Genomic DNA, 27,544 nt, shown 5'->3' on the forward strand with positions numbered 1-27,544 from the left:
TAATGTAACAATTGTACTACTAGGTTTTAATTTGGGCAGAATATTTAAAAGAATTAAGGTGAGCTAACATTTGTCCTCTGCCCTCCCCACTTTGGTGCAGGGGCAGGGGCGTGACCACCAAAAGTTAATTTTGTCCCAGTGGAAAGACTATTGACACTGGTCTTTACCTCAATATCCCAGCTTTTACATATTTTAAATTCTTTTTTGAAAAAATGTATAAGTTGGGAAGTTAAAATTCTTCCCAAACTGTCAGATTGTCATTTGTCTTGTCTGAATACAGTCTGCTCTGGGAAGAAGGCCTTGGCCTGCTTTAAGGCACACTTGCTCATCACTCTCCCTTGGACCCACAGTTCGGGGACTCCCAGCAGCTGCGGCTGGTCCGCATCCTGCGCAGCACCGTGATGGTCCGAGTTGGTGGAGGATGGATGGCCCTGGATGAATTTTTAGTGAAAAATGACCCCTGCCGAGGTAAGGAACCTTCCTGAGCATGAATTGCGCCCTTGCCACTGACCTTTCATGCTTTCACAAAGTGTCAGTAGTGGCTCCGTTTGGGTTTTATTGTGTAAGCTGCCTAGATAGTGCTCTGCCAGCACAGATTGGAACTTGGGGGTGCCTGAGTCGACCAGGAAGAGAAAGCAGGAGGGCTTGATGCTGTAGAGGGAGACAGGTTTAGAGGGATATAGTAACAAGAGTTAGGATGTATTGGTGTCTTCAGATGTTTCAGGTTGAAAGGTGTTCAGTTAACAGTAGCCTGGAAAGGAGCCTAATGAAGTCTTTGCGGTTCCTGGTTAGTGTGCTCCAGGAACACAGTGTCCCTCTGCCTGTAACTCCTATGTCAGAAACTCGGGAGGGTGTTGGGCCCGTCCCATGCAGGGAAGGACGGTGGGGGGGAATCTCCCTTGGCTGGGAGAGGGGATAAAGAATATCTAGCAGTGAGCCCAGACACTTCTAAGATAGTTGATCACCGAAGCAAGATGGTGCTAAACATGAAAGGGCAGGCATGCCAGCCCAAAGGCAGAAGAAGAGAGGGAATTGAATATGAAGACTGGCAACTACAGGTATGTGAGGGCTGCTGCAAGGCAAGGTGGTCAAGTTCTGGTGGCTAAATCCTCTTCAACTGCGTCCTTTCCTTTTTCCTGTTAGCCAAGCTGCATGTGGGTTCATAGGAGGTTCCTCCACTGTCTGCCAGTTTGTCTTTCTTGACCAGTTTCTGCGTTTCCTGCTGTCTCTTTGTGTTTCTTTATTTTTTTTTTTTATTCTAGTTCACCATCCTGGGAGTAAAATAAAGCGCTCTGATTCCAGCTCTTCGATTTCCAGTCAGTCTCCCATAGGTTGGCTTTTAAGCTTTGTCCCCCTTACCCACACCCCAGCCCGTTGAGAATGGCTTTGCTTCTTCACCTGTAGCACCTCTTGGCTCTGTGGGATCTGCTGCCTTTATGAATGCTTTGAAATAGCCAGGCCATAGCTTTTCTGACTATTACAAGGTGACAGCATAGAACGCTTCTGTTGGAACCATACCGGTGGAATTCGTCAGAGTTTCTATGTATTTAACAAATACTTAGATAGATTTTTAGGCGTCACAGGCTGTTACAAGCAATTTATGAATAAGAACACATTTACACTTCTGCGAGGTATAGATTCTGTCATTGCCTCCATTTTACAGAATAGGAGATAAAGTATAGAAAAGTTCAACTACCTACCTAAGACAACTCATAAATAGCAGAGATAGGATTCCAATCCAAGACAGTGTGGCTCTAAAGTATGTGCTCCTGATCAAGGTGCTGTGTGTCTCCGAGGCTGACATATGTGCCACACCCCTTTCTGTGTGTGGACCGCTGGTTCAGCCACCATAATTAAGTTGGTAAGGCATATTTATAAACCTAGCAGAAATGTTTACAGTACAGTTATATAACTTCTTTGGAAGTGATTTATAGTCCTATTTTGAAGTGTTTAGAGCTAAAGGGTGTGGTTCACATATGAATTCAGATATGCCCATGAATAGCTTCTATTTTGAATGTCATTCTGCATTTACTCCAGTACACAAGAGTAATTTTCATTAGTTTATAATAGTAAATTTTAAAAACACCTGTTCTGATCAAAACTTGAAAGGGTTTAATCAGTTTTAGAAGTTACTATATTGCAAACTAATTTCCTTGATATAAAAGTCTTCTACTGTTTTACATCAGAAGCAGGAGCAATAGATAAGATTTTAACCATAACTCAGTAAAACAACATTATTCCTTTGCAAATTTATTAGTAAGGTTTTATTTTTTTCTGTCCTGTATGATTGGACTAAACAAATAAACAGAAGAGATACTGCATGTGACATTTTGGAATCTGGATGCCTGTTTGCTGCCTGCTGTACTTGCTCTATTTACAGTAACTTTATGCTGATGGCCAAGGGGAACACTGCTTGCTTTGTCCTTATGTTAAAAGCTTAAAACTGGAACCCCCAGAAAGTTTGGGAGGGCCATCTAGTAACCTACTTTCTATGGAACATAGTAGCCTTTTCGGCAGCCCTGGGAGCAAACAAGGTAAGGCTTGCCTCTGTGCCCTCCTAGCACTCAGCAATCCTCTTGATTGCTCTAATGGCAAAGTCCAGTACTTCCCAGCAGTCTTAGATATCATACCTCTACCAGTGACAGGATGAGTATTTCTAATCAAGTAAGTTGTGCTAGGAGTTGAACCTTTAAGGGCTGGGGCAGAGGTAAGAAGTGACTGGGGAGGGCGTGAACATCACAAAAAGAAAGGTTCCCTGAAGCTATCTAGGATTCTGAGAGGATTCATGTGGCTTCTAGAAGCACCACTTGGGGTAGATTCTGTATTCGTTTATATTGCATTTCCTTGGCTCTCTGGACCATAGAGAACATAATCGATGACAGTATAATCTGATGTGCACGATCATTTGTTGCCTCCTTCCACATGGCTATTTAAAAAGGTGAGAGGTAGCTCAAACTGCACATTGCTCTAGCCACATGCGTAAAGTGAAAATATTCAACTCAGTAGGTTCATGACACTGCCAAAATTGGAGATTTCAGTTTATGAATCCATCCATGGCAAAGGAGATCATGATGTTTTGGATGTTGATGAAAATAATGCCTAAGGAATAGGTCTACCTTTACCTGAGCGTAGTTTTTGAGCGTTAGACAAATTAGTGAAGATCTAGAAATACGTGAAGATATATTTTGAGCGTTAGACAAATTAGTGAAGATCTAGAAAACTTCCATTTGTGAAGATTTGAAAGACTATCTATCTGGCTGAGAACTGATTCTTTTTCTTTTTTCTTATTGTAAAATACACATAAAAGTTACCATCTTAACCATTTTGAAGTGTTCAATTAAGCGGTTGTGCTACCGTCACACATCCACAGAGCTCTTTTCATCTTGTAAAATTGAAACTCTGTGCCCATTAAACAGTGGCTTAGAAACTCAGTTGTAACTAGGTGTCCTGTTCCAGCCAACATCACTGTGGCCAACCTGAGTCCCTTAGAAAATGGTGGCCTCTGGTGTTGAAAAACAAATGGTTGCCTTCAGAGCCTGGCCTCTAAGATGTGATCCTCAAAAAATCATGGCCAAATGTTTTTGGAAGACACTGGGTTAAAACTAAGCAGGTTTCTTTACTGTAGGATGTCCCAGAGCTTACAAAATGCTGATTGCATTGGGGCTCTCCCAAAAGGGGAAAGTGTTCCTACAAAAAGAACTCTTTATGTAGGAACCCCCTCAGAAACCTTAGTTTGGGAAACTGCTATAAAAAGTGGAAAACGATGGCAGGATTTGGAGCCATTCAGAGTTCTCAGGTTTTTATTTAGAAATTCCATTTTGGGGGATCCCTGGGTGGCTCAGCGGTTTGGCACCTGCCTTCGGCCCAGGGCATGATCCTGGAGTCCCAGGATTGAGGCCCACATTGGGCTCCCTGCATGGAGCCTGCTTTTCCCTTTGCCTGTGTCTCTGCCTCTCTATGTCTCTCATGAATAAATAAATAAAATCTTTAAAAAAAAATTCCATTTTTGGGGATGGGATGAGAAATGAGACCAGTTAGAAGCCTATTACAGCCATCCAGGGTGGAGGAGATGCTCCATGAATCACATAAGGGTAAGGGAGTACAGGGGGTGTAGAAATACACTGAGGGTTCGAGAAGCTTTAGAAGATACAATCAGTAGAAAAAACTCTAACTCTAGAACTCCTGTCATCGGGAGGAAGGGACCTGTGTTGATTTCCCAGTTTCTGGCTCTGATCATGTCTAATCAGTCGTTGGTTATAAGATTCTGACATGCAGGCACGGGTCTGCAGGGGGGATACATTTGGAATCAGGCATGACTGTATGACAGCAATGAAGTCAGGTGGGTGAACGTATCACCACATGGTTCAAAGTCTAAAAGAACAGGACTGCAGACAGAGGAACATCAATGTCTAAGAATGGGCAGGAAGGAGGAGAAGCAGAAAACCAGGTGTCCTGGGAGTCCAGGGAAGAGAGTGTTTCAAGAAGAGAACAGTTATCCCCCCATGTGCAAATTACAGCAGCAGAGAGGTTATATTTACTTGTCAAATCACTAGATTTTTACCTATACATATAAGTATGTGCACACATACTCTTAATAATACAGAGAGCATTAACAAAAGTGAAGTAAATTCAGTATACTCCTACGTTATTTTGGACACTGTTCATTGGTATAAAATTTGGGGGATCAGTTGATAAATATCAGACATCTTGTGTGCATCCTTTTTTCCCAGAAAATCCACTTACAGAAATTTATTTTAAGGAAATCATCGCTGATATGCATAAAAACCTTTTTTCTTTTAAGATTTATTTATTTATTTATTTATGATAGAGAGATTGAGGGGGCAGAGACACAGGAGGAGGGAGAAGCAGGCTCCATGCCGGGAGCCCAATGTGGGACTCGATCCCAGGACTCCAGGATCGTGCCCTGGGCCAAAGGCAGGTGCTAAACCGCTGAGCCACCCAGGGATCCACTGCATAAAAACCTTTTACAAGTAGTTTGTCACAGCATCGTATGTCCCTTAGGTTGTCAGATTAAGGAATTTTTACTCTTTGTATTTTTCCATATATTTCAACCTTTGTACAGTTCAAAGTTACCAGTAAGAACTTGCCAGAGTGATTTAGGTAGTGTAGTGGGGATGAGAGCCTGAGTAGGGTGGGGAACGGGCAGAGAACCGGTAGTGTAGGTGAGACGAAGAAGAGCTGGGGCTGGGATAGAGAGCCCAGGTGGGAGCTGTCACTTCCAGTTCCAGCCCGTACTCGGTTCTCCTCGACCTCAACCTCTGCCTCTGTGAGTGCTTTAGTTCCTTTGTCTATGACTGACAGGTGCCCTACCGCACGTGATCACACTATAAATGGTGCGGTGCTTGGGGAACGTGATGTCAGTATGTCATTTTAAATGCCATGGCCCTCATCTGAGATGGCATTTCAGAGTCTTCCTCTTGTATCACTCTGTTGTTGTTTGGGAGAGTTGGTGCAGAGGTAAACTGTTAAATGTTTACTAGGTTTAAACCACATGTCTGAAGTTTTGTATGGCTCAGGGTCACAGGCAGTTCTCAGCTGAGCCATGATTTCCATTCATCACTGTTAGCGCTTTTCCTGTGTGCCCACTGTTATCCTGGGCACGTTAGCAAACACAACACGTAAGTCCTGAATCCACAGTTACTAGTGACAGAAAGTATTACTGAAAGTACCTGTGTTAGGGCTGAAGGAAATTCTCTTGGAGTATCATTAGTGTAGACACAGAAGAAAGCACTGACGTCCAGAAACTGGATGAGTAGAGAATCCAGGGCCAAGGAATGAGCCTTAAGGGGTGCATTCTGTTGGGGCCTGAGGAGGAAGGAAACAGCTTAGCGTTCACAGACTATTTGGGATCAGCCTGAGGAAACTGAGGCCCAGAGCAGGAAGACCTGGTTGGTAGCTGAGCCTGGATTGTCACTCAGGTTGTGATATCCACATCAGCCCTTTTAACCTGATCCTTGGGTATGTTATGTCAGCATAGTATACTGAGAAGAATTTGATTTAGGAATTTGGAACAACACTGCTTGGATAGACACCTGTGCAACCTGATTTAAAATCTGAGTCTACCAAGAGTACTCAGCTAGCTCCCTTGAGGACATGCAGGGTTGGGCAGAAGCGGGGGTGGGCACAGAAACCCCAGACCTGCTGAAGTCGTGGTTCTTCTCCAGAGTAAGAAAAATCTTACATAGAAAAGGATGACAAACATTTTGTATATAATGATTCCCTTTTCCCAAGTTTCACCAGCAATCCTGCGTGTTCAGGTCTATCTAGCATGGTCTAAAAAGTAAACAGTGTAGGATGGATGAGGAGGTAGGAACTTATTGCAGAAGAACACCTTTTGGTGAGAGGTAATCTAAGGACATATTCCAGAGGAATGGTTTCTTTTAAATTTGTAGTGTCTTTCACATATAACATTTATGCTGGCCATCCTTAGAATCTTCTGACCAAATCCAGATTTTAAGTTCTGGTCTCCCAGCTCCAGAAAGCCATGGGACAACACCTATTGCCTTCAGAGCAGTTTCCAGATTGCTTCCACCCCAACGTTCCTCCCACTTTCCATTGTCCCTTCAGCATCTTGTTGCTTTCAGTTTTTGACTTAACCATTTCTCACTGGCAAGGTTTGTGCATGGTCTTGATCTTTCTCTCTCTCCTCCCACATGTTTACTTCTCAATGATTTTATTCTGATCTTTTGACTATACTGAGCTCCTGGACCCCTTCCCTTAGGATTATTATGAACTGAACTCAAATAGAAAGAAGAGTCTGGATAATGTTGATTCTGGTGATCTGTTTTTCTCCACTAATTAGTTACCATGTATCCTGCAAAACCTGAGCAAAAAGTACACATGTACTATGAGAGAGAAAAGAGGGGTTTTGATTTACGGTCAGAAGTTTGTGCACTGCTGCATCGGCTTTCTGTGACTGGTTACGGTGTGCTTACCCCAGTGGATGGTGGGAGGGCATTCTGTATATAAAGTTCTTTATCGTGGCAAACCAAGGAGCCAATGAGTTCCTTGTCAGCCATGGATAAGAGTCATGACAGACTGACATCATGAATTTACCTCGACTTCAACAGAATCCACAGATGGCACTAAACCTGTAGCCTATCCAGCTGTTATCATGGGGTCAAGCAGCTGTGTGACCATCGAAGATACACTTTTTTTTTTTTTTTTAAGATTAACTGACATTGCATGTTGTGTGTTTGTTCCTGTTTAGCACGAGGTAGAACCAACATTGAACTTAGAGAGAAATTCATCCTACCTGAGGGAGCATCCCAGGGAATGACTCCTTTCCGATCGCGGGGTCGAAGGTCCAAACCATCTTCCCGGGCTGCTTCCCCTACCCGCTCCAGCTCCAGTGCTAGTCAGAGCAATCACAGCTGTACGTCCATGCCGTCGTCTCCAGCCACCCCAGCCAGTGGAACCAAGGTACGCACCGACCTCTCTTCGTGGCCTTCTTCCTCATTCCCGTATTTTCAGATGGTTGTTGTTGAGCGTAGCCTCTGAACACCTCCAGCGAGGAGAGGAACGTGAGGACCTACAGACCAAGCTTTACTTAGACCAGCCTTTCTAGGCCCCATTAGAAAACAGGACCTTTAAGACATTTATTAAAATATGAACTCAGGTCGTTAAGTCAGAAACCCTTTTTTTCCACTATTTTACATCCAGAGTTACTAATTTTGGAAATCCAGGCGTTATCTGTGCAGCTGAAGCTAATGGATACACTTTGTTGATTTTGATGAGTTACTTATGAGGAATGCTGTTGCCTTTCTGCCTGGTCCCTTGTATCCTGTTGAACTGATGCACGTTTTGTTTTGTTTTCTGTTTCTTTAAAATTCAGTGTCTTCTATTTATTTTTTCGTGTTCCCAATTTGCTTCCTTTCTGTTCCATTTTCAATTGTTCCCATCCTTCCCTTTGGATTTCCGTTTCGCAGACTCCACTTCAGTCCTCTCGCTGTTATGACAAACCCTGGTTGGTAAACAGTAAAGCGGGCACCCCTGTCAGGGACAGCCATTATCCTGACTTCCAGCTGCCCAGCCCCGAGGTAGAGTATGGTTTTGCTGACTAAGGGCACAATCAAGACGAGGCCCTCGCTAATGCCCGGACCTTGATCAGCTACTCTTCCTGACACGAGTCCATGCTCTTTTTCCATCTCTGGTGCTTGCTCTCACAGCTGATTCGTCTAGCCAAGTGTTTTTCAGGGGTTTCTAACTCGGGCTCACCAAAATTGGAGATGAATAAGAGATGCCTAAAACCGGATTGTTTAACAACTTGCTGACAGTCTTTAAAACAATGTGTTTTCCAGGGTGATAAACAGTGGTCATTCCTGGTGATCTGTTGTTTATGGATATTTCTAAAATTCGGGCCTCTTGGAGTCTCCAAACATGAGATACACAGACGAGTTATGAACACTTGAAATTCAACTGTGGTGCATGTTCAGCAGTGTTCTATCTTTGCTTAGAACAGAAGAGTGGCTGGCGTCCCCTGCCCTGAGCCACATCCCCAGGGTGGTTGGTATCGCCAGATTGGTCTGAGGCATGGGTGCTGCCTACTTCAGCCAAGCCCAGTATCAGTGGACACTGCTCTGAGGCTCCGATTTTAACTTCTGAATTTCTTGGCCTAGTCACTCAGGTGTCTGAAGCCTTGATCCAGATACACTCCCTGGCAGTTAAGCATGTTGGATGCAGCCATTAAGATGCCCCAAAACATTTTTGGAAGAGCAGTGTTTCAGACACAAAACATGGGCCAGTGGCTTGTCTGAAAATATGCATTCTAGCTCCAGCTGGAACATACTGATTCTTGTGCCTCAAAAGATAGCATTGCCTTCAATCATGCAAAGCTTCAGCCCGAGAAATCGGGAAATGTAGGAAGCCAATGCGTGTGAATGGGCTGCTGCTTTGGGATTCATCCGCTTCAAGCTAAACCTCCAGTTCAGAAATCTGTCTGGTTTAGAACATGATCTGGGGACCCACTTCCACCAAAACCCCAAGATTCAACCTGCTTATCTTGCTCTTCTTCTTCTTTAATGGCTCAAGTTTCATTAAAGTCTCAAAAGTTCCAAAATTTTAAATGTTTTAATTATGAAGTACAAAACACTCACAGGATTCTAATAGACCAGCCTTTTTGCTTTATCTTTTGTTTTGTTCATTTCGAGGTTTCATCTTTCCTTGCCTGTGGGTGTTGCACAGGCTGTGCCCTGACATGGACTCCCGGCCCAGGGTCTTGGGGCTGTGGTCCTCCTGGCGGCAGCACTCACAAGCGGTAGCTTCTGAAACTGGTGCTCTTCCTCCGGTGTGGGCCGGGAGGCTTTGTGCGTGAATGTTAATCACTTTCTGCCGCTTCTGCTTTTCCTTTCTAAATTAAAGAAGTACAGGAAACACAGTGAAATAGGTTGCTTTACTCTTTGCATTTGTATGAACATCTTAAAGGTCCTGGAAAACAGTTTACACAATTGATATCAAAAAAAGATTAGAACAGCATCTTGGGATATGGGTATTTAGAACAGACTTAAAATATTCTTTCTCCAAATTAAGTCTGCTACTATTTAAAAATAAAATACACTCAAAAGGGAAATGTTGCTCCTCCCGGTAGCAGTAATAACATGTATCTCCTTCCATTCGGAAATAATTTTTCCATTAGGAAGTGCTTCTACACAGGATTTATTCAATTCAGCAAGTTTTTATTGAGCCCCTCCTCTGTGCCAGACACTCCCTTAGGTGCTGAGGATGGGACAGCGAACAAAACAAAGTCCCTGTTCTTACAGAGCTTACACTTGAGCAGGCAAGACCTCAGAACGAGGGTAGCTGCCCTCTGTCGGGTGCTGACACTTGCTGTGCCAAAACCTGAAGCAGAGGAGAAGATGAGGTAGTACTTGAGTACTAAGGCAGGACCTCTCTGATAGGCCACTCCAGCGACGTGGCCTGAAGGAAAGAAGGGAGTGGGCTGTGCAGATAAGATACAGGATGGGGGGAACAGGGAGAAGGAGGCCAGGGTTCCCGGTGGGCTGAACAGAGGGAGTGTGGTTATCTGCATTTTTTCCAGGGAGGAAAACAGACAGAAAAATCTTGGCTTGACTGAAGTTCCTACATGCATCTAGTAAGAGAGGTTGGAGTGATCTTTGCATCTCCATACTAAATATTTAGGGCTAGAAACCCATCTTTCAAATTTTTAACCCCATCACTTTGACACTTGGGATTATTGGGATTTTTTTTTTTCCATTTCTGGTAGATTTGTCAGTAACATAGAATTTGTCAGTAAATTTCTAGTTAGAAGTTTAGAAGACATTATGAAATTTTAAATTGGAACATAAGCCTCTTACGGGGTAAAATTATTAAAATATGTGACCTAGGACACTTTCAAAATACATCTTTGTTTTCCTGGACTTTTAATTTGCTTTTCAATCGATTAGATATAAGGAGGCTTAAGTAGACCTTTTAAAATTGAATTTCAAAAATTATACCTAGTAAATATGACCTTTTTAAACTTTTTTTTTTTTAAGGTTATTCCATCAACAGGCAGCAAATTGAAACGACCAACACCAACTTTTCACTCTAGTCGAACATCCCTTGCTGGTGATACTAGCAATAGCTCTTCCCCAGCCTCCACAGGTGCCAAAACGAATCGGGCAGGTAAGTACCTGCCCCCATTGCATGTGCATGCGCGTTGGGGTGAAGAGGAGGGGGCTTGGCCAGGCTGAGAATTGGGGAACTACAGCCTCTGGGCAATACTTCCCTGCTCTTCACAGAGCAAATAAGGAGAGCAGCACGTAGGTGTGATGTCCAGAGAGACCCGTAGACTTTCTGCTGTTCTTTCTTTCCCTCCTGCTGCTATAGCTACTAACTGCAGCCATGACTTCTAAGAGTAGATACTTCCACGGCTAAAGCCAGGCCCCCTGTTCTTGATCAGAAATGATCACATTTGAGAGAATGTAAAAGGCAGGAGGGGCTTCCTGAAGTGGGCCTTCCTCAATGTTGGGACTGGCAGTTTGCTAGTAATTTTTGCAACACACTCTATTTATCATAGCTGCTGGCAAGCTGAGAGAAAGTCAGGGGAAGATCACATCTGTTCACCCATTGATGTTCCTCATGGGAGCCTAGGAATTAGCCTCCTTTCTGGCACTCTTTTTGCCTGTCCTCGACCCCTACTCCCTCTAGCAGGCTCTCTCTGTGCCCAGGTGACTGAGCAGCCCTGCTTGGCACCATTCTGTGGGCACAAGAGGTCACTGAGCTGCTGAGCGAAGCTTCTAATCCTCAGGAGGCAAGCTTCTCACAGAGGCAGGAAAGGTTTCAAGCCACTGCTGTGTAGATGAGATACAAGTGGTCCAGAAAGGCTCTGATTTGCCCAGGGCCACACAGCGTATCGGGTGGTATTAGAATCAGATCCCTGACCTCTGATCACTTGTTCTTGCTGCCCCGCCATGTTGTCTCTATTAAGTCTGCTGCTTTATTCTCGAATTCCAGACCCTAAAAAGTCAGCCAGTCGCCCTGGGAGTCGGGCCGGGAGTCGGGCCGGGAGTCGGGCCAGTAGCCGGCGAGGAAGCGATGCCTCTGACTTTGACCTTTTAGAGACACAGTCTGCTTGTTCAGACACTTCGGAGAGCAGTGCCGCAGGGGGCCAGGGCAACTCCAGGAGAGGGCTAAACAAGCCTTCCAAAATCCCGACCATGTCTAAGAAGACCACCACTGCCTCCCCCAGGACTCCGGGTCCCAAGCGATAACACTGTACAAGCACCCCCAAGCCTCTATCCACTTTGAAGCCTGCTCCGTACATTGGGTGTATATTTATTCTGAACAGGAGAAGTTATATTGTTAAAAGTGTAAAAGAATAATTGTGTTATGAAGCTGCCTTATTTTTTTTTCTTTTTGTAAGTTACTATTTTCATGTGAATATTTATGTAGATAAAATTTGCCTCCTGGTAACCCTGTAATGGATGGGGCCCAGAAATGAAATATTTGGAGAAAAAAAAAAAAAAAAAACAAATGAGAAGGTCAAGATGAGAATGTGTATTAAAAAAAAAAAAAAAAGCCTCTAAATAGGGTTTCTGCGCGGTGCAGGGTTGTAAACCTGCTTTATCTTTTAGGATTATTCCTAAATGCATCTTCTTTATAAACTCGACTTGCTGTCTCAGCAAGATAAATTATATTAAAAAAAAATAATAAGAATCCTGCAGTGTTTAAGGAACTCTTTTTTTGTAAATCACAGACACCTCAACTAGCAAGAACTGAGGGGAGGGCACTTCTAATTGCTTTTTCCAATGTTTTTAATGCTGTGTGATTTTAGCTGAAGAGAGAGAACCTCCTCTAGGTAATGTTTGCACATGATCAGCAAAAGGAGTTCATTGCAATACTTTAAATACTGTCTCAGTACTGGGTGTTTAAAGGACAAATAGCTGCTAGAATTCAGGGGTAAATGACTGTTGAGAAGACATCAGAACATTGGGGTTTTTAAGAGTCCTGGTTTGTAACTTCCTATCCAGCCCTGCCACCAATAACTCCTGTGCTCACCAGGACCCAGGCCCTTGGCAAGGGGAGACTCCTTGGTGGCACTGTGAATTACAGATTTGTTTATCTGCATTTTTGCTATTTATTTAAATGGTTGATCAACTTCCCACAAACTGAGGAATGAATTCCACGAGCCTATTCTGAAAATATGGACATAAACACTTGCTCGTCCTTTAAAGGAGTTCACCAGCACACCTGTTAACAAGTCCCGTTTGCTTCCGTCTTTTTTTGTGAGTAATAAAGACAACTGACCAAGTGACCATGAAGAGGGGCTATCTGGGGCTCCTGTTTTTTAGCTGCTGTTCTTCAGCTCCGACCATGTTGCTGTGTGATTATCTCAATTGGTTTTAATTGAGGCAGAAACTGAAGCTCTACCAATGAACTGTTTAAAAACAAGACACACTTTTGTATTAAAATTGCTTGCAGTAACAAATTCGTATTTCCTGATTTTCTTCTCAACTATTACCTTATATATAACATGTTACCCTGGGTATGATTGTGTTTTGGGTACTTAAATGCATTATTCAAATCAAAATATCTTGGTGGATAAATTATGGAGCTCACTAGTAGATTTTTTTTTTCTCGTTTCATCCTTTTTAATTTTAACAAAGCAACAAAAATAATCAGGCTATTGTTAATGTAAATCTGTAGGGTATCTGCTTCACTTTCACTTAGGTGATTACACAAATAGCAATATATAAGATTTCTGTACTAGAAACCACAAAGATCCCAGGTTTCAGAGAATGGGGCCAATTTCCCACAGTAGGCTGGTTAAATGACAGAATTTCAAAAGTGAAAGCAAAAGTTGGTCATCAAATCTGGCTCTTTTCTCCTTTGCAGATGGAGACACAGCAATGGGAAAGTGGGAGAGAGGGTTATTTGCCTAAGATCACAGAATTAATAAATGGCAAAAATGGACCTTAAAGCAAATCACTGATTCCCTATTGAAGTCTGGCATTTGTTTCCTCCAGACCCTAGTCGGCTTTATAGTAATTAGAACAGCCAAATACTAAGTAATTCTAACAGCAGGAATTAGGCTAGGAGTAACAAGAGAACCTGAGGTAAGAGGTGTAGGTAGGTGTAGGTAAGAGGGGTTCAAATTCCGGCCACCTGTGTTTCTGATCATTAGGCCATACTCCTTAGCTGATCAGGATTGAGTGAGATGGATACATGTTTGCCAAAGCTATTGGAACCTGACTATCCAGATTAAAAGAAATCCAGCTTGATGTACTGACTCTGAAGAAAGTGCTTACTCTATTCCTCCTGGGATTAGGTAACTTCAAATTGCCAGAACTGTGCAGGATAGTGTTTTCACCCAAATTTGCTTCTCTAGGCTTCCTGGCAGCAGAAGCATACTTCAAACTGCTTGACCTCCTCCATCCTTTCAGATTCTGGACTGTGATCACTTTTTTTAAAACCAAGTAATTCAGGTTTTCCATTTGCAACAAAGCTCGGCTAGTGGAATCTTCACAAAGTTTATTTTCCATTCAACAAATACCTACATGTAAGGCCATATAGAGAATATAGGGATGACAGAAAAAAAAGCTTAAAATTACACTTCTGGGATACTAGTGCTAAACGTGTGATACTAATTTGGTGTTTGCTGGGTAGAGATGGATGAGTCCCTGGGGTTTTGAATGATACAGTAACAACAGCTAACATTTACTGACTGCTTGCCATAGGCCAGTGACTGCTAAATGCTCTCTATCCAGCCCTACCATCGTGACCCCATTCACAGATAAGAAACAGTCTGAGAGGTTCAGAAACGGCCCAAAGTCATAGCACGACGGGCGCAGCTGGGGAAAGCCCTTGTTTGATGCTACATTCTCCAAGAAACCACCTCAGTTCCTGAAGATTCCACTCACGTCCCCACCCCCATATCCCAGCTCCTTGTTCTCTGCCCTTCCAGGCAGTTTGCAGGCCTGGGATCTTGGAACACAGCCTTGGTTCTGCCTTCTGTAGAGACTATGTTCACCTGGCTATTACCCTTATTTGGGGGTGCTGATCCACTGGGGGACAGGGACTGGTCAGCTTCATCTCTGGTGGAGCATGAAGAAGCAGCCCATGGTGGTTGCTATTGAACTGAGTTGTGGGGTGACAACCTTCGAAATGGCTCAAACCTGATGTTTAGGTTTATGGGAATGTGAGGCCCATTATTATTCTTAAAAAGTCTTATGTATTTATCCATGAGAGAGAGAAGCAGAGACCTAGGCTGAGGGAGAAGCAGGCTCCCTGCAGGGAGCCCTTTACAGAACTCCATCCCAGGACCCCGGGGGATCACGACCTGAGACAAAGGCGGATGCTCAACCACTGAGCCACCCAGGTGCCCCAAGACCCATTATTTAAAGAACACCACTGTCTCCGCTAACCCTATATTGAGATAAATGATTTCTAAGTATGAGCCCTGCACTGGGCTGCTGACAGTCTAGCTGGGAGCCCAGTGTTGCACCATACACAACCGGAGGGTTACAGGCTAGACGTGAGGCCCCCGATGATGTGGTGTGGACTCCGTGGGGAGCGCCGAGGGATGCCCAGAGGACAGTGAAGAGGACCTGAGATTGAGACCCTGAACGAGCCTGACACGGGGATGCCCCCTTGACTCTGCCCCTGCCTCTGTCCGCAGTCACCAAGCCCTGGGGATGCAGCCTCCTCAACCGCTTTCTCCTCTGCCCTCCACCCTGTCACCAAAACGATCAGTCATTGTCCCCCCCCCCCACCCCCGCCCTATTGTACCTGCCTCCACTGTGGGCGCTGACTCTAATCTTGTCCCTCCAATCCACACTCGCCCCTGCAGCAGACTCTGCCTTGGGCACTTTCGGTGGCTAAGCTGCAGCATCCTTAAGAGGCTTATAAGCAGCGTGGGAATGCACCCGTTGGATAAAAGGCAGACTGAGCCCGAGCCTAAGGCACCAACAAATGATTGTTTATGTACAGTAGCCTTTAGCTTCCACGCCCAATGTGGGGCTTGAACTCACAACCTGAGATCAGGAGTCCCATGCTCCACTGAGCGAGCCAGCCAAGCAGCCCAGTTTCGAAGTGATCATGAGAAAATCTTAATTTTGGTGGACTTCTTAATGTATTTTGAAGTCTAATACTGAATCCACACTGGGGCCCTCCTCTAGTCTCCCTGGATCCATCCTTGGCTCTCTGGGCTCCACTGAACAGCTCACCTGCGAGCGCCCACCTGCCCAGCCCAGCTCCGCGGTCGTGTGACAGGGAAAGTCCCTTAACCTCTGCGTGCCTCAGCGTCCTCGTCTGTTAAAAAGGGGGTGAAATGGCATCAAGCCGGTGTGTGCTAGCATTAAAGAAGCGAGGCAGAGCACTGCCGGCACATGCTAAGTGCCAAGCGGTGCCTGCACTATGCTCCCCGGAGTCAGTCGCTGTTCCCTCTGCCTGGAGCACTCTTCTCCCCCTGCCCTTTGCTGTCACCGGGCCCAGTCCTTCAGCCTTCCCAGCGCAGTTGAGGGGCCACTTCCTTCCAGCGTGAGTTAGCGCAGCGAGGGAGCGCCCAGGAAGAGCAGAGCGTGCAGAGGGGGCTGAAGCGACGGGGGCTTCCGTGCAGAGCTGCTCTCGCGAGCCGCCAGGGCCCAGGCCACGGGGCGAGCAAAGCCCGTCCCAGGCGCTCTGCAGGGCCCGGAGCTGCCCGGCCCAGCGGGACGCCGGGCGCGTCTCCCAAGCCCGCTGGATCGGCCCTGGGGCCCGCAGGGCGCGGGCACAGCGCGGGGTGTGGGGCGCCCGCCTGGGGCACCGGCCGGGAGCACGGGGAGCCAGGTGGGGGCGCGCGGGGAGCAGAGGCTGAGCAGGGGTCGCGCAAGGAGAAGCGCCCACCGCGCGTGCAAGGCGACGGCGGGGAGGGCCCGGGTGCGGGCGAGGAGGTGCGGAGGCGGCCGCGGGCAGAGGAAGCGCCCCACCTCCGGGCGCGGCGGGCACCTGCGGGGCCCTGTACCTCCGCACCCGCCCGAGGCGTTTCGGGTCCCCAGCGACGGTCTGCGCACCGGGCGGGGCTGCGGGTCCCTGCGCGGGCGGGACGGAGACTCGGGGTCCCCGGGGGGCCCGGGGCCGGGGCCGGGGCCTCGCGCTCGCCCGACGGCGCCACCAGCGGCCGGAGAGGAGCCCAGCGCGGCGCAGACGCCCCGACGGCGGGCAGGGGCCCTCGCCCAGGGGCCCCTCGCCCCCTCGCCCCCTCGCCCCCTCGCGCAGGCGGCGCAGCAGCCTCCCGGCGCCGCGGCCGCGGCCTTGGCCCCGCCCCCGCCCCGCGCCCCCATTGGTCGGGGCCGGAGGGGGCGGGGCCGGGGCGGGGCCGAGCGGCGCGCGGGCCCCACGGGCGGCGGGGGCGGGGCGCGCGGCGCAGACGGCGGGTCCCGCTGCAGAGGCGCCGCTGCGTCCGCGCCGCTCGGCCCCGACGGCCGCTCGCCGCCGCCCCCGCCGCCCCTGCCGCCCCGCGGGCCTCGGCGGAGCCTTTGCCGGCGCGGCGGCCGCACGCGCGTGGGCCCCGGGGGAGCGCTCGCCTGCCGCGGGGCGGCGGACCCGGCAGGTGCGGCGCGGGGGGCGCGCGGGGACAGCGCCGCGGCCGCCCGCCAGCCCCCCCCGCGGCGCCGGCCCCGCGCTCGCCCGCCGCCCGCCGTCGGGGCGGCCCCGGCTCCCGCCCGGCCGCGGGGCGGATGCGCGCCCGCTGAGGCCCGCCCGGCCCGCCATGGCCGCGCGCCCCGGGCCGCTGTGGCTCGTGGGCCTGGCGCTGTGCGCGCTGAGCGGCGGCGGCCCCGGCCCGCGCCCCCCGGCCGGCTGCCCGGCCCGCCGCCTGGGCCCGCGCGAGCGCCGCGACATGCAGCGCGAGATCCTGGCGGTGCTCGGGCTGCCCGGGCGGCCCCGGCCCCGCGCCCCGCCCGCCGCCGCCCGGCTGCCGGCGTCGGCGCCGCTCTTCATGCTGGGCCTGTACCGCGCCATGGCCCGCGACGACCACGAGGACGGCGGCCCCCCCGCGCGGCGCCCGGGCCGCGCCGACCTGGTCATGAGCTTCGTCAACGTGGGTGAGTGCGGCGGCCGGGCCGGGCGGCGGGGCCGGGGCGGGGCAGGGCTGGGGCCTGGGGCCGTGGGCCCCGCGGCGGCGGCGGCGGCGGCGGCGCGGAGGCGCGACCGGGAGCGCTGGGGCGCGCGTCCATCTCCCGCAGTCGCGCAGCCGCCCGGGGTCGGAGTCCTCTCCTGCCGGCGGGCGGCGGGCCCCGCGGGGATGCGGCGCAGCGATAAGGCGGGGCCGGGCCGGGCCGGGCCGGGCCGGGCCGGGGACGAAGGTGAGCGCGGGCCGCCCCGCCCCGTCCCGTCCGCGGAGGGAGCTGCCCGGGAGCCCAGACGCCGAGCCGCCGCCGCCGCCGGTGCCGGCCGAGCCCCAGCTCCTGGGGAGGGCGTGGCTGTCGGGGCCGCGGGCGGGAAGGGCGACTCCGAGCTCGGCCGTGCGGTCGCCTGGGCCCAGCCCCGCAGCCGGCTCGGCGCGCTGCCGTCCAGACCAGTGGCGGACCGGCCGGCGGGCCCTCCCGCTGCCCGCTCGGAGCCCAGCCTGCGCTCCGCACAAGTTTTCTTCAAGTCCCGGGGCCGTTTGTGGTGAGAGGACTCCGACGTCTCTGGGTGACTACACACACGCTCTTGAACCTGAAGTCACCAGCGTCCCCTCTCCGCTCTGCACCTGTCCGCGGCCAGAGAGGCCAGGGCTCTGGGCCGGAGCCCACAGCAGACTGGGTCTGGGGGTTCAGGGACCCCAGCTCGGGCTGAGGTGGGGACGGACCCTCGCCAAGGCCACCAGCATCCCTTCACCGGCAGCGTCGCGCCTAACCCTCCGCGCAACCTGGGAACAGACGTGGTGTCATGCCCGTCTCCCAGGTGAGGATGAGGACACAGGCTGAGAGAGGCGGCGTCCGCCCAGGACAGCGCAGCCTGGCGGTGGCCCAGTCAGGACAGGCCCAGGCCCGGGGTGTTGGCCCTACATCCAGCCCTCGAGGAGGTGACATTTCTACTGTCAGGAGGGCAGACCTGCGGGGTGGAGAGAGCTTCCAGGGAGGTTGAGGCAGAGAAACCCAGGGGATGGAGCAGCAGCAGGCTTTGTGGGGTCTTCAGCCATTTGCTTCCTCTACTAGGGCAGGCAGAGGGCTCGGCCAAGGGGACCTCTGTCCCCACAGCCCAGAGGGTGGCCGAGGGGGAAGTGAGCAGCAGGAGGTGGCTGCTAACCTCTGCTGAGAGCCAGGTGCCGGGCACAGGACTTGGGTCGGGGGTTCTGAACGCTGCCTTCCTGGTGAAGGGCAGGTGGGGGCTCAGGACAAAAGAGACCATGTGTGGAACTGAGGCTAGAGCCCTGTCCTCTGGACTAGCTGACCTGGGGCTCAGAACCAAGAGGGTTGTGGGTACTGTCATCCTGACCCCATCCCTAAGGGAAACGTCCACTAGAGTGAGTCACCGCCCAGCCAGTGTCCTGCTTCCCAGCATCCCCTGGTGAAGGCGTGCACAGCCTCGGTGGGAGCTGTCGTTGTGAATCAAGCAGCACCCGGAGCTCACGCAGATCGGCCTCCTCTCCTGCCTCTGCTGGGTGGCCTCCAGCAAGTCCCTTGCCCTCTTAGAGCCCCAGATCCCTCCTTGTAAAATGGGGCTGCTTGAGATCAGTGTGTCGACAGGTTACCGAGTGATTGGTTGATGGATGGGAGGAGCAGAACATCAGCCCTGACACAGGTGCACCTGCGCCTGGTCCCTGCTGCCCCCCCTCCGTCCCCGCTGCTGCCCAGCCTTGGGGGGATGTCCTGGGAATGTCCCAGGCATCTTATGTGCAACCGAAATGGGTTTTAAAAGCCAACCCAAAGGTGTCTCTACCTATTTTTAGAATACAAACTAGCGCTTGAAGTTCTGTAGCCGGAAAAGTCCACATTCCATCCATGTGGTAACATGTAAGCTGTTGTACCAGCCCCCTTTTCATGGGCTCCGAGAGGTAAAGTGGCCAGCCCAGGGCCACACAGCATGTCCATGACATCATCCGGGGCTGTGGATTCCAGATGCCGGCTTCTTCCCACGCCGTCTGTGCGTGTTTCATTAAGATCTAGGGCCTCTGACGCTGTGGGATTAACAAGCAGATCTTTGTTCCGGGGAGGCCCAGGCTGTGGGCGGGCCCAGCAGCTGTCAGAAGGGCCTTCTTTATTCTGATGTACTAATTGCACTAGTAGAACTCTTGCAGTTTGAGTGGTTTTACCTGGTAATTACCTAGGCTGTTGGGCTGGGATGGGGGGAGGGGTTAGACACCTGGCAGGATTCTTTCCTTGTTTGGAGGCCCAGGCCCCAGGCCCTTGAACCACCGAGCCTGATGGCAGAGTCACCGTGGTATCGGCGCCCACGCCCGGGCTCCCATACCTGAGCCTCCAGCTCCACCTCTCCTGTGGGCCTCATGTGGCTCCTGAGAAGCCAGACCTGGTGTCTGCCAGGCCCCTGAGCATCCACGGCAGCCTGTGGGACCCAGAGGCCAGGGACCTGTCACAAGCAGATGCTTTAGGAAGCCGCGTCGTGGCTGATGGTGTCTCTCTAGGGAGGCCGGCGCTATGGTCAGAGCTGGGGCCCCTGGCGGCCTGTAAGTCAGTCTCAGACTGTACACCCTTGGCTCCCCTTGGGTCCGTGTCAGGACACGGTCATGGGGGCGGATACCCACATGGAGCAGTCAGGGTCTGTCCTGGGTGTCCCCGTGCTCAGGGAGAGGAGAGCTCCGAGCTGGGAGGCAGCGCCCACGTTCTGGTATCCCCTGGGCCCATCACTGATTCCTTCCTGTCCCGAGTCACCTCCCTTCCTTCTCTGAGCCTCTGTTTTCTCGTCCGCCTCTGTTTTCTCGTCCAGTCCAGCGATGGTGCCGGAAAACTGGGGGCCTCCCATCGCTGACCCTGTGGCCCTGTTTTGGAGGCAGCTCCTCATGGCACCACCCTGTCCCCTGGGCAGGAGCGTGGGTCTGACTGGAGCATGGCCCAGCCCACGGGGAGGGAGGAATGAGGCAGGAAGGACCGACTCTGCAAGTCTCTCCTGGTCCTTCTGCACCTGAGGCAGAGGAGCAGCAGCTGCCGTGTTCTAGGTAGAGAAACTGAGGCACAGACAGCCCTCCAGGCAGAGGTCCAGCCAGAGATGCATGGAGCCGTCTTCACTGTTGTCCCAACCCTTCTCTGACCAGACTTATTCCCGAGCCTCAGGCGGCGAGGACGGGGGAGTTGACCTGAGGTGTTGGATTTGGGGGCGGCAGGCCTGAGTGGGAGCGAGGGACCTGGCCCACGTCCTCCTCAGTCCTGTGACCTTGAAGGGGCAATGCTTGGTGTCCACGAGCCCCAGGGTCACTTTCTTTGGTTCTTTACCAAGGAATTATTTCATTTTTATGAATTCACTCAGCAGATAGTCCTGTGGCACCTGCTCCGTGCCAGGCACATTTCTAGTTCCTGGGATGTGACGGTGCACCTAACAAAGTCCCTGCCCTGGGGGAGCTGGCCTTCTGGGGGGAGCAGATAATAAATACATAAGCCACAAAGATGGTCATCAAGTGGTCTAGACAGTGACACTCCCCATCTGGAAACCAGGAGCAGATGGACAATGCGGGGGCAGACGGACCTGGGAGGGGGGTTCTAACCTGGACTCAGATTCTGCATCTTGGTGCCACCACCTGCTGCGCGTGTGATCTGGGCTTTCCAGTCCACCTGTGGGAGCCTCAGTTCCTTCCTCTGTAACATGCAGGCCCTTGTCGTACCCACCCTGCAGGGCTGTTCAGGGACCACGTGAGATCGCACCTGTGAGGACCACATGCCCAGGGCCCTCAGGTCTGTCCCTTCATTTGCATCACAGTTTTGGTCACAATTTTGTTTTGAAAAGAGGAGAGTGAGAGGAGTTAGGTGATTTTCCCAAGGCCACCCAGCAGGTGATTGCTGTGTCCTCTACCCTTCTCCTCTAGAGAAGCTGCCTCTCCACCCAGGGGGAGGCCTGGCCCACCACTAGGTGTGTTAGTGTCGCCCAATTGGACTGGCTTGAATGTATGTTGTAAACTGAGTAGCTCATTTCAAAAATACCTTTATTTTGGGATTTTATATAATTAATGGATATTCATTATAAAAAATTTATACCATTAGGCTCATTATAGAATTTCATTATAGAAAATCAGACCATATGTTCAGAAACATGATATGAAAGCCCCTTGTAATCCTCTCTCCACTTCAGAGAAAACCAGCATTTCATTCCTTTGTTGTAGTCTCCTCAACCACCCCTGACATTATATCAATACAGAAACTAATATTTTATTTTTTAATAAAATGGGGCACAAATACATACCATCTTGCTACTTTATCTTTCATTTAACAGTAAATCCTTTGTCCATCTTAAAAGCTATTAATGCGACCGTATGCCCAAAGTGGCATCCCATATTAAAAATTAATTTAGCTTTATTGGTATGTAATTGACATATAAAATTATAAGATATCTAAAGCGTGCTGTGTGGTGACTTGATACACATGTGCATTGTTACAGGATTCTTCCCAGTTATTATTTACCACATCCATCACCTCACACATTTAATCATGCGCTATTGTTTTACCAGCTTTAGTCCTCATATTTTACATTAGGTCCTCAGACCTTATTTATTTGATAGCTGAAAGTTTGTACCCTTTTATCAGTCTCTTCCTATATCCCCCACCCCTCCTCCAGCCCCTGGCATCCACTTTTCTACTCTCTGTTTCTATGATTTTGACTTTTTAAAAAAAATTTTAAAGATTTCACTTAGCATGCAGTATTTGTCTTTCTCTGTCTGGCTTATTTTCACTTCGCATAATGCCCTCAAAGTGCAGCCTGTTGTCACAAATGACAGGACCTCCTTTTTTGCATGACTGAATATTCCATGATACGTGCATACTACATCTTTTTTGTCTATCTGTTGATGAACACTTAGGTTGTTTCCATGTCCCGGCTGTTGTGAATAATGTGCAGTGAATATGGGAGTGCAGAGATCTCTTTGGGATCCTGTTTTCATTTCCTTTGCATAGATTCTCAGAAGTACACTTGCTGGGTCAGTTTTTCAAGGAACCTCCATAATGATTTCCACAGTGGCTGTAACCAAATTAATGGTTATTCCCGCCAGCAGTGCACGAGGGCTCCCTTTTCTCCACATCCTCACCAACACTTGTTATCACTTGTCTTCTTGATGACAGTCATTCATTCTAACAGGTGTGAGGTATACCTTATTGTGGTTTTGATTTTCATTTCTCTGATGATGAGTGATGGTGAGCACCTTTTCATGTGTCTGTTGGCCATTTGTATGTCGTCTTTGGAAAATGTTTAGTTCCCCTGCCCATTAAAAAAAATTTTTTTTTTTGCTGTTGTATGAATTTTTTTTAAGATTTTATTTATTTATTCATGATATACAGAGAGAGAGAGAGAGAGAGGCAGAGACACAGGCAGAGGGAGAAGCAGGCCCCACGCTGGGAGCCCGATGTGGGACTCGATCCCGGGACCCTGGGATCATGCTCTGGGCCAAAGGCAGGCGCTAAACCGCCGAGCCACCCAGGGATCCCCATGTATGAATTTTTTTAAAAAAAGATTTTACTTATTCATGAGAGAAAAAGAGAGGCAACCGGAGAAGCAGGCTCCCTGTGGGGATCCCAATGTGAAACTCGGTCCTGGGACCCCAGAATCACACCCTGAGTCAAAGGCAGATGCTCAACTGCTGAGCCACCCAGGCATCCCTAGGGCCATGTCTTATCCCTCTTTAATCCCTGGGAATCATGAACAACCTGAGAACAGGGACCAGATCTTCTGACTCCTCATGGCACTCACCCCAGCCCCTGCGTGGCAGGTGCGCAGGGCAGACCACAGAGTGACCACATCACTCACAGGATGAGCCAGATGGACCAGGCAAGGTTAAGGGAGGAGGAACACGGCAGGAGGCAGGGGCTGAGAGCAGGGGCAGGAGCCTGGGCCTGGTTGGGTGGGCCATAGCAGGGCCGCCCTCCCTGTCTTTGTGGAGGCCGACCATGGGTGCAGCATCTCCCTGGGCACTTCCCTGGGACCTCCAGTCCTCCCAGGGTCCTGCCTGGAGAAAGGTGGCTTCAGCAGGCATTCTGGGAGGGGATGGGCATTGACAGGAGAACCTCATTGACAGGTGACCCCCCCCATCCCAGTATCGACCCCTGGAGGGAATCTAGGGCCACTTGTTTTACATCATCTTTAAATCTGAGAGAATGTGCCCGCCCCTGCCCACTGAGGGGGGTCCCTCCAGCAGTGAGGCCCAGGGCAAGGAGGTACACCCAGTCCACCTCCTCATGGGAACCCATTCCCCAAGGGAGAGAGGGCTGTGTCACTGTGACCACATCTTTCTGGAAAACTCCCACAGTTCGGTCCTCTCCCTGGGTTTGCACCAGGGAATCATATCCTTGCTCAGTCTCCTTGGATCTATTTCTGGCCTTGAGAGACTTGATGTGGCCGAGTGTGCGGGTGTTCCCTTTTAATTTGGGGTCTAAAGCCATCTGAGGCCTGGACGGCAATCACGCGTGTGGAGCCATTTATGGAATGGCTCTTGAGAAAGTCAGTAATGAAAAGTGACTAAAAATACGTTAGAAATGCAGCCCTGGCCTCCTCTGGGCAGCACTGAGATTTGTGGGTGGGAGGAAGCAGACCTGGTTCAGATGCAGACCTGGTGGGTGATCAGTTCTGCAGCTCGTCCACGGGCCTGCACCAGCCATGGAGGCCTGGGGGTTGATCCAGGTTGAAGGGGGCCCCTCAGCCCTGTCACTCGCAGGATGAGCCAGACGGACCCGCGCCTCTGCCTCTGGGAGCCTGGGGAGCCTGCCCTCCGCCTCAGCGGCCGGGCCGGGAACGGGGGCCGGTCCCACAACAAAGTGGAAACACGGGTGGCTTCTGATGGAGACACGCCGTAGCATGGAAGCCATTCCCAGGCCAGCAGGCTGCCCCGTGTCCCGGAGAACGTGGCAGACACGTCCCCCTCTGGGCCCCCAGGGCACAAGGAGCTCGGGAAGGTCCACTGAGAGCCTCCTGTCTCCGGCCCACGTTGTACGGTCCTGCCCTCAGTTGCTCACCATCCAGAGGGGAACATGAACCAGAGATGGGGACCCCCGGGCCAGGAGAAAGGGAGAGGCCAGCAGGTTAATCAGTGTGGGGTCAGAGGAGGACAAGGGGCCTTGAAAGTGGCCTCAGAGGAGGGGAGCCTTCAGACCCAGCAGGATGGGGGCACTCAGGAGACGGGGCTTTTGGGGAGGGCCTTGAGGTGGGGGAGGGCAGCATTTGCATCCAGGAGGCCCAGGGGGCCATGAGGTTGGGCCAGGCCAGCTCAGGGGGGGCCTGGAGCCAGAGCTTGGGCTACTCCCGGGGGGCCCTATGGGGCTGGGGAAGGGTTTGCGGGCAGACAGGTCAGAAGATTCTGTTCTCTTAACAGCCGCTTGGGGTGGCTTACTTTTGGTCAGAAACAAGACAGATTTAGGTCTTCTGAGTGACTCTGAATTTTGTCCAGGGCACAAATATAGCCACAGCTTTTGTTGGTATAGGACTGGTGGACTTAGGGTGTGGCATCTGGAGTTGCAGCCTCAGACGCGGTAGGTCGGATGTGGATGGCGGTCACGGAGGGTGGAGGCCACCACCTCCCCACAGCAGGCCCTTCCCGAACGTGGGATCTGGAGGTTGGTTTATCAGAGACCAAGGAGAAGGCCGAGAGTCCTATTAGCACACGTTGGTGATTCATAATTGTTTCTGGTTCCGGAAGCCGCATTACAGTGATTCAGAAAGTAAATTCATTTGCTGCTTCTCCAGACAGAAGCTGGTTCAGTGTTTGATCATTCTGGGCAGCTTTTATAATTATGTAGAAAATAAACATTTAGCAGTGCCTGTTGTCTGGCCTGATGAATACTTTGTGTGTGGCCCTTCATATTCTGCCCATTTATCTTTGGGAGTGGACATTCATATGTAATTTTGCTGGGGTCCTTACTGCAAAAGGATATTGCCAAATTCCTCTCCAACTCATTCCTCCCAGCGATGTGGTAGGATATTTATGTCTGCTCTCACCTATTTCTCAAAGGCCATTCTGAGCACCCTCCGCAGTACCCTCTCCCCTTCCTCATTATTTTTGAGCCCATAACCCTCTATATTCCACTCACAATGTAAACAGCATCATCTGTCTTCCTTTTTTTTTTTTGCTGGTGGTGTTTCTGTTGTGTCTCCCCCCATTAAGACCATAAACCCCATCAGTGCAGAGACCTGACTTACTGTATTTCCAGTGCTCAGAACAGTCTCAGATGGAGGCGCCTGTGGGGCTCAGTCAGTTAAGCCTTTGCTTTAGGCTCGGGTCTAGATCCCAGGGCATGGGATCGAGTCCTGCACCGGGCTCCTTGCTCAGCAGGGAACTTGCTTCTCCCTCTGCCTGCTGCTCCCTCTGCTTCTGCTCTTTTTCTCTGTCAAATAAATAAAATCCTTAAAATAAAAAAGAACAGTCTCACATAGAGTAAGAACTTAATAAATTTGTTTATAAATTGAACCTGAAAAACTAATGAAAATTAAATGAGCAGATTAGGACATTTATTTAGAAAAAGATCATTCCAGATCTCCCCTTCCTCTCCTCCCCATGGCTTTGGAATTTCTGGCATGGCCTCCTGAGGGTGTCCTATCTTGCCACAAAGTAGGGAGATTGCAGTCCAGCTCCCTCAGAACTCCTGTTGAATGGCTGCTCCTCCCAGCGTTGCGTGGCTGTTCACCAAGCCCTTCCATGGCCTTGTGAGGAAAGCTGGGTGGTTCATGGAGGAGATGAGGCCATGAGGGGACATAGTACCTGGTTGGTGCAGGGTCTGGCCTGACCACTGCCAGAGTCCCCGGTAGTGCCCTGAGCTGCCCCTTTGGCTAAAACAGGGTTGGCCTGCACAGATAACAAGGGGGCATAGAGGTACCCGGAAACACTTTCCCAGAAAACTAGCTTTTGGAAAACCTGTCTCCTAACTCAGAGCAACAGCCACTGAAAAGGGGGCGAATCTGTAGGTTACCTCTTTCCATCCTCCCAACTGACTGTCAGATAAAGGAGCTTTCTTTACCTGGTTCCACACTGCATAAATATCACTAATTTCTGATGAAAAATAAGACTTTCCTGAGACTGTCCCTCCTCCCAGTGCTCGTCTGGGACAGCCAGGGTGGCAGTCTCCTGGCTGAACTGCTGGCCGGTTCATCAGTTTCACAAACCCACAGGGTGGAAGCTTGGAACTGGGTGCACCAGGCTCCCTTGACCCAGCGCACGTGGGCCCCCGGGTCAGCCAGGGAGGGAGGCCGCAGAGCACGGTCCCCCTGTGGAGCTGGCAGGCTCGGGGTCTTTCTCTCAGTCCCCAGATCCAGCAGGATGTCCGCGTTGGGCCTGTAGACCAAGCTTCCCCGGGGCCCGGGGACCCGCCTGTCAGCCCCCAGCCCGGGGAGCAGGTCCCTGCTGGCTGCTCTGAGAGGAGTCGGGAGGCTGCCCCCCAGCCACCCTCCTTCACTCTCTGTGCCACACCCTGTCACGGCCTATGGCCTCCACCTGTGTCGTCCTGCACATCCGGGAGCCTCACACAGCCAGGTGACAGAGGTGCTCCGTGTGGACCCTGAGTCCACAAAATGTCACCAAAGCTCTGCAAGTGTGGGCGTGAGTGTGTCTGTAGGGCAGAGGGGACACGTGTGTCCATATTCGTGGCACACGTCCTCGGTGAGGGTCCAGAGCCCTGCCCTCCACGCTCTCTGCCCGCGTGGGAGGACCCGGATCCCACCCTGGGTCACACTGCCCCTGGGCAGCCTGGCTCCCGGGTGGGCACGTGCTGTGCGCCCCCCACCCTGTCAGAGGCTGGACATCCCGTTCCTTCTGCTCCCGGGGCCGGGAGCCCATCTCCTCCTGTCATCGTGTGTGTCACTGGCCCGCCCTGCCCAGCTGCCTGCCTGTCCATCCCTGGATCCGGTCCCCACCGCGAAGCCAGGAAGTGCTCCCACATCCGCCTCCACCACCAGCCTGGTGACTTGTGGTCACTGAGCC

General features: G+C 51.0%; 2 protein-coding genes across 26 annotated transcripts in view; both read left to right on the forward strand.

Annotated features, from left to right (window-relative positions):
* The window catches only part of LOC121481394 (microtubule-actin cross-linking factor 1), a 334,394-nt gene extending 321,445 nt beyond the window's left edge, over nucleotides 1–12,949 (forward strand). For 15 of the 24 annotated variants that reach the window (XM_041738684.1, XM_041738686.1, XM_041738685.1 and 12 more), the window contains 6 exons: nucleotides 351–468; nucleotides 1,263–1,331; nucleotides 7,232–7,443; nucleotides 7,950–8,060; nucleotides 10,515–10,644; nucleotides 11,476–12,949. In XM_041738684.1, the coding sequence (XP_041594618.1) occupies nucleotides 351–468; nucleotides 1,263–1,331; nucleotides 7,232–7,443; nucleotides 7,950–8,060; nucleotides 10,515–10,644; nucleotides 11,476–11,732 (897 nt within the window). In that variant the 3' untranslated portion in view covers nucleotides 11,733–12,949. The remainder of the gene's footprint in view (nucleotides 1–350; nucleotides 469–1,262; nucleotides 1,332–7,231; nucleotides 7,444–7,949; nucleotides 8,061–10,514; nucleotides 10,645–11,475) is intronic. The other 9 variants (XM_041738688.1, XM_041738689.1, XM_041738705.1 and 6 more) reach the window with 3 other exon arrangements.
* Nucleotides 12,950–17,178: 4,229 nt separating this feature from the next.
* Nucleotides 17,179–27,544, forward strand: part of BMP8A (bone morphogenetic protein 8a) — a 32,409-nt gene continuing 22,043 nt past the window's right edge. For both annotated transcript variants that reach the window (XR_005985277.1, XM_041738709.1), the window contains exon 1: nucleotides 17,179–17,543. Coding sequence is in view for 1 of the 2 variants with exons in the window: in XM_041738709.1 (XP_041594643.1) it covers nucleotides 17,210–17,543 (334 nt within the window). In the remaining variant the exon portion in view is untranslated. The remainder of the gene's footprint in view (nucleotides 17,544–27,544) is intronic.

The sequence above is a fragment of the Vulpes lagopus genome, chromosome 23 (genome assembly GCF_018345385.1).
Source record: "Vulpes lagopus strain Blue_001 chromosome 23, ASM1834538v1, whole genome shotgun sequence".
Taxonomy (NCBI): domain Eukaryota; kingdom Metazoa; phylum Chordata; class Mammalia; order Carnivora; family Canidae; genus Vulpes; species Vulpes lagopus.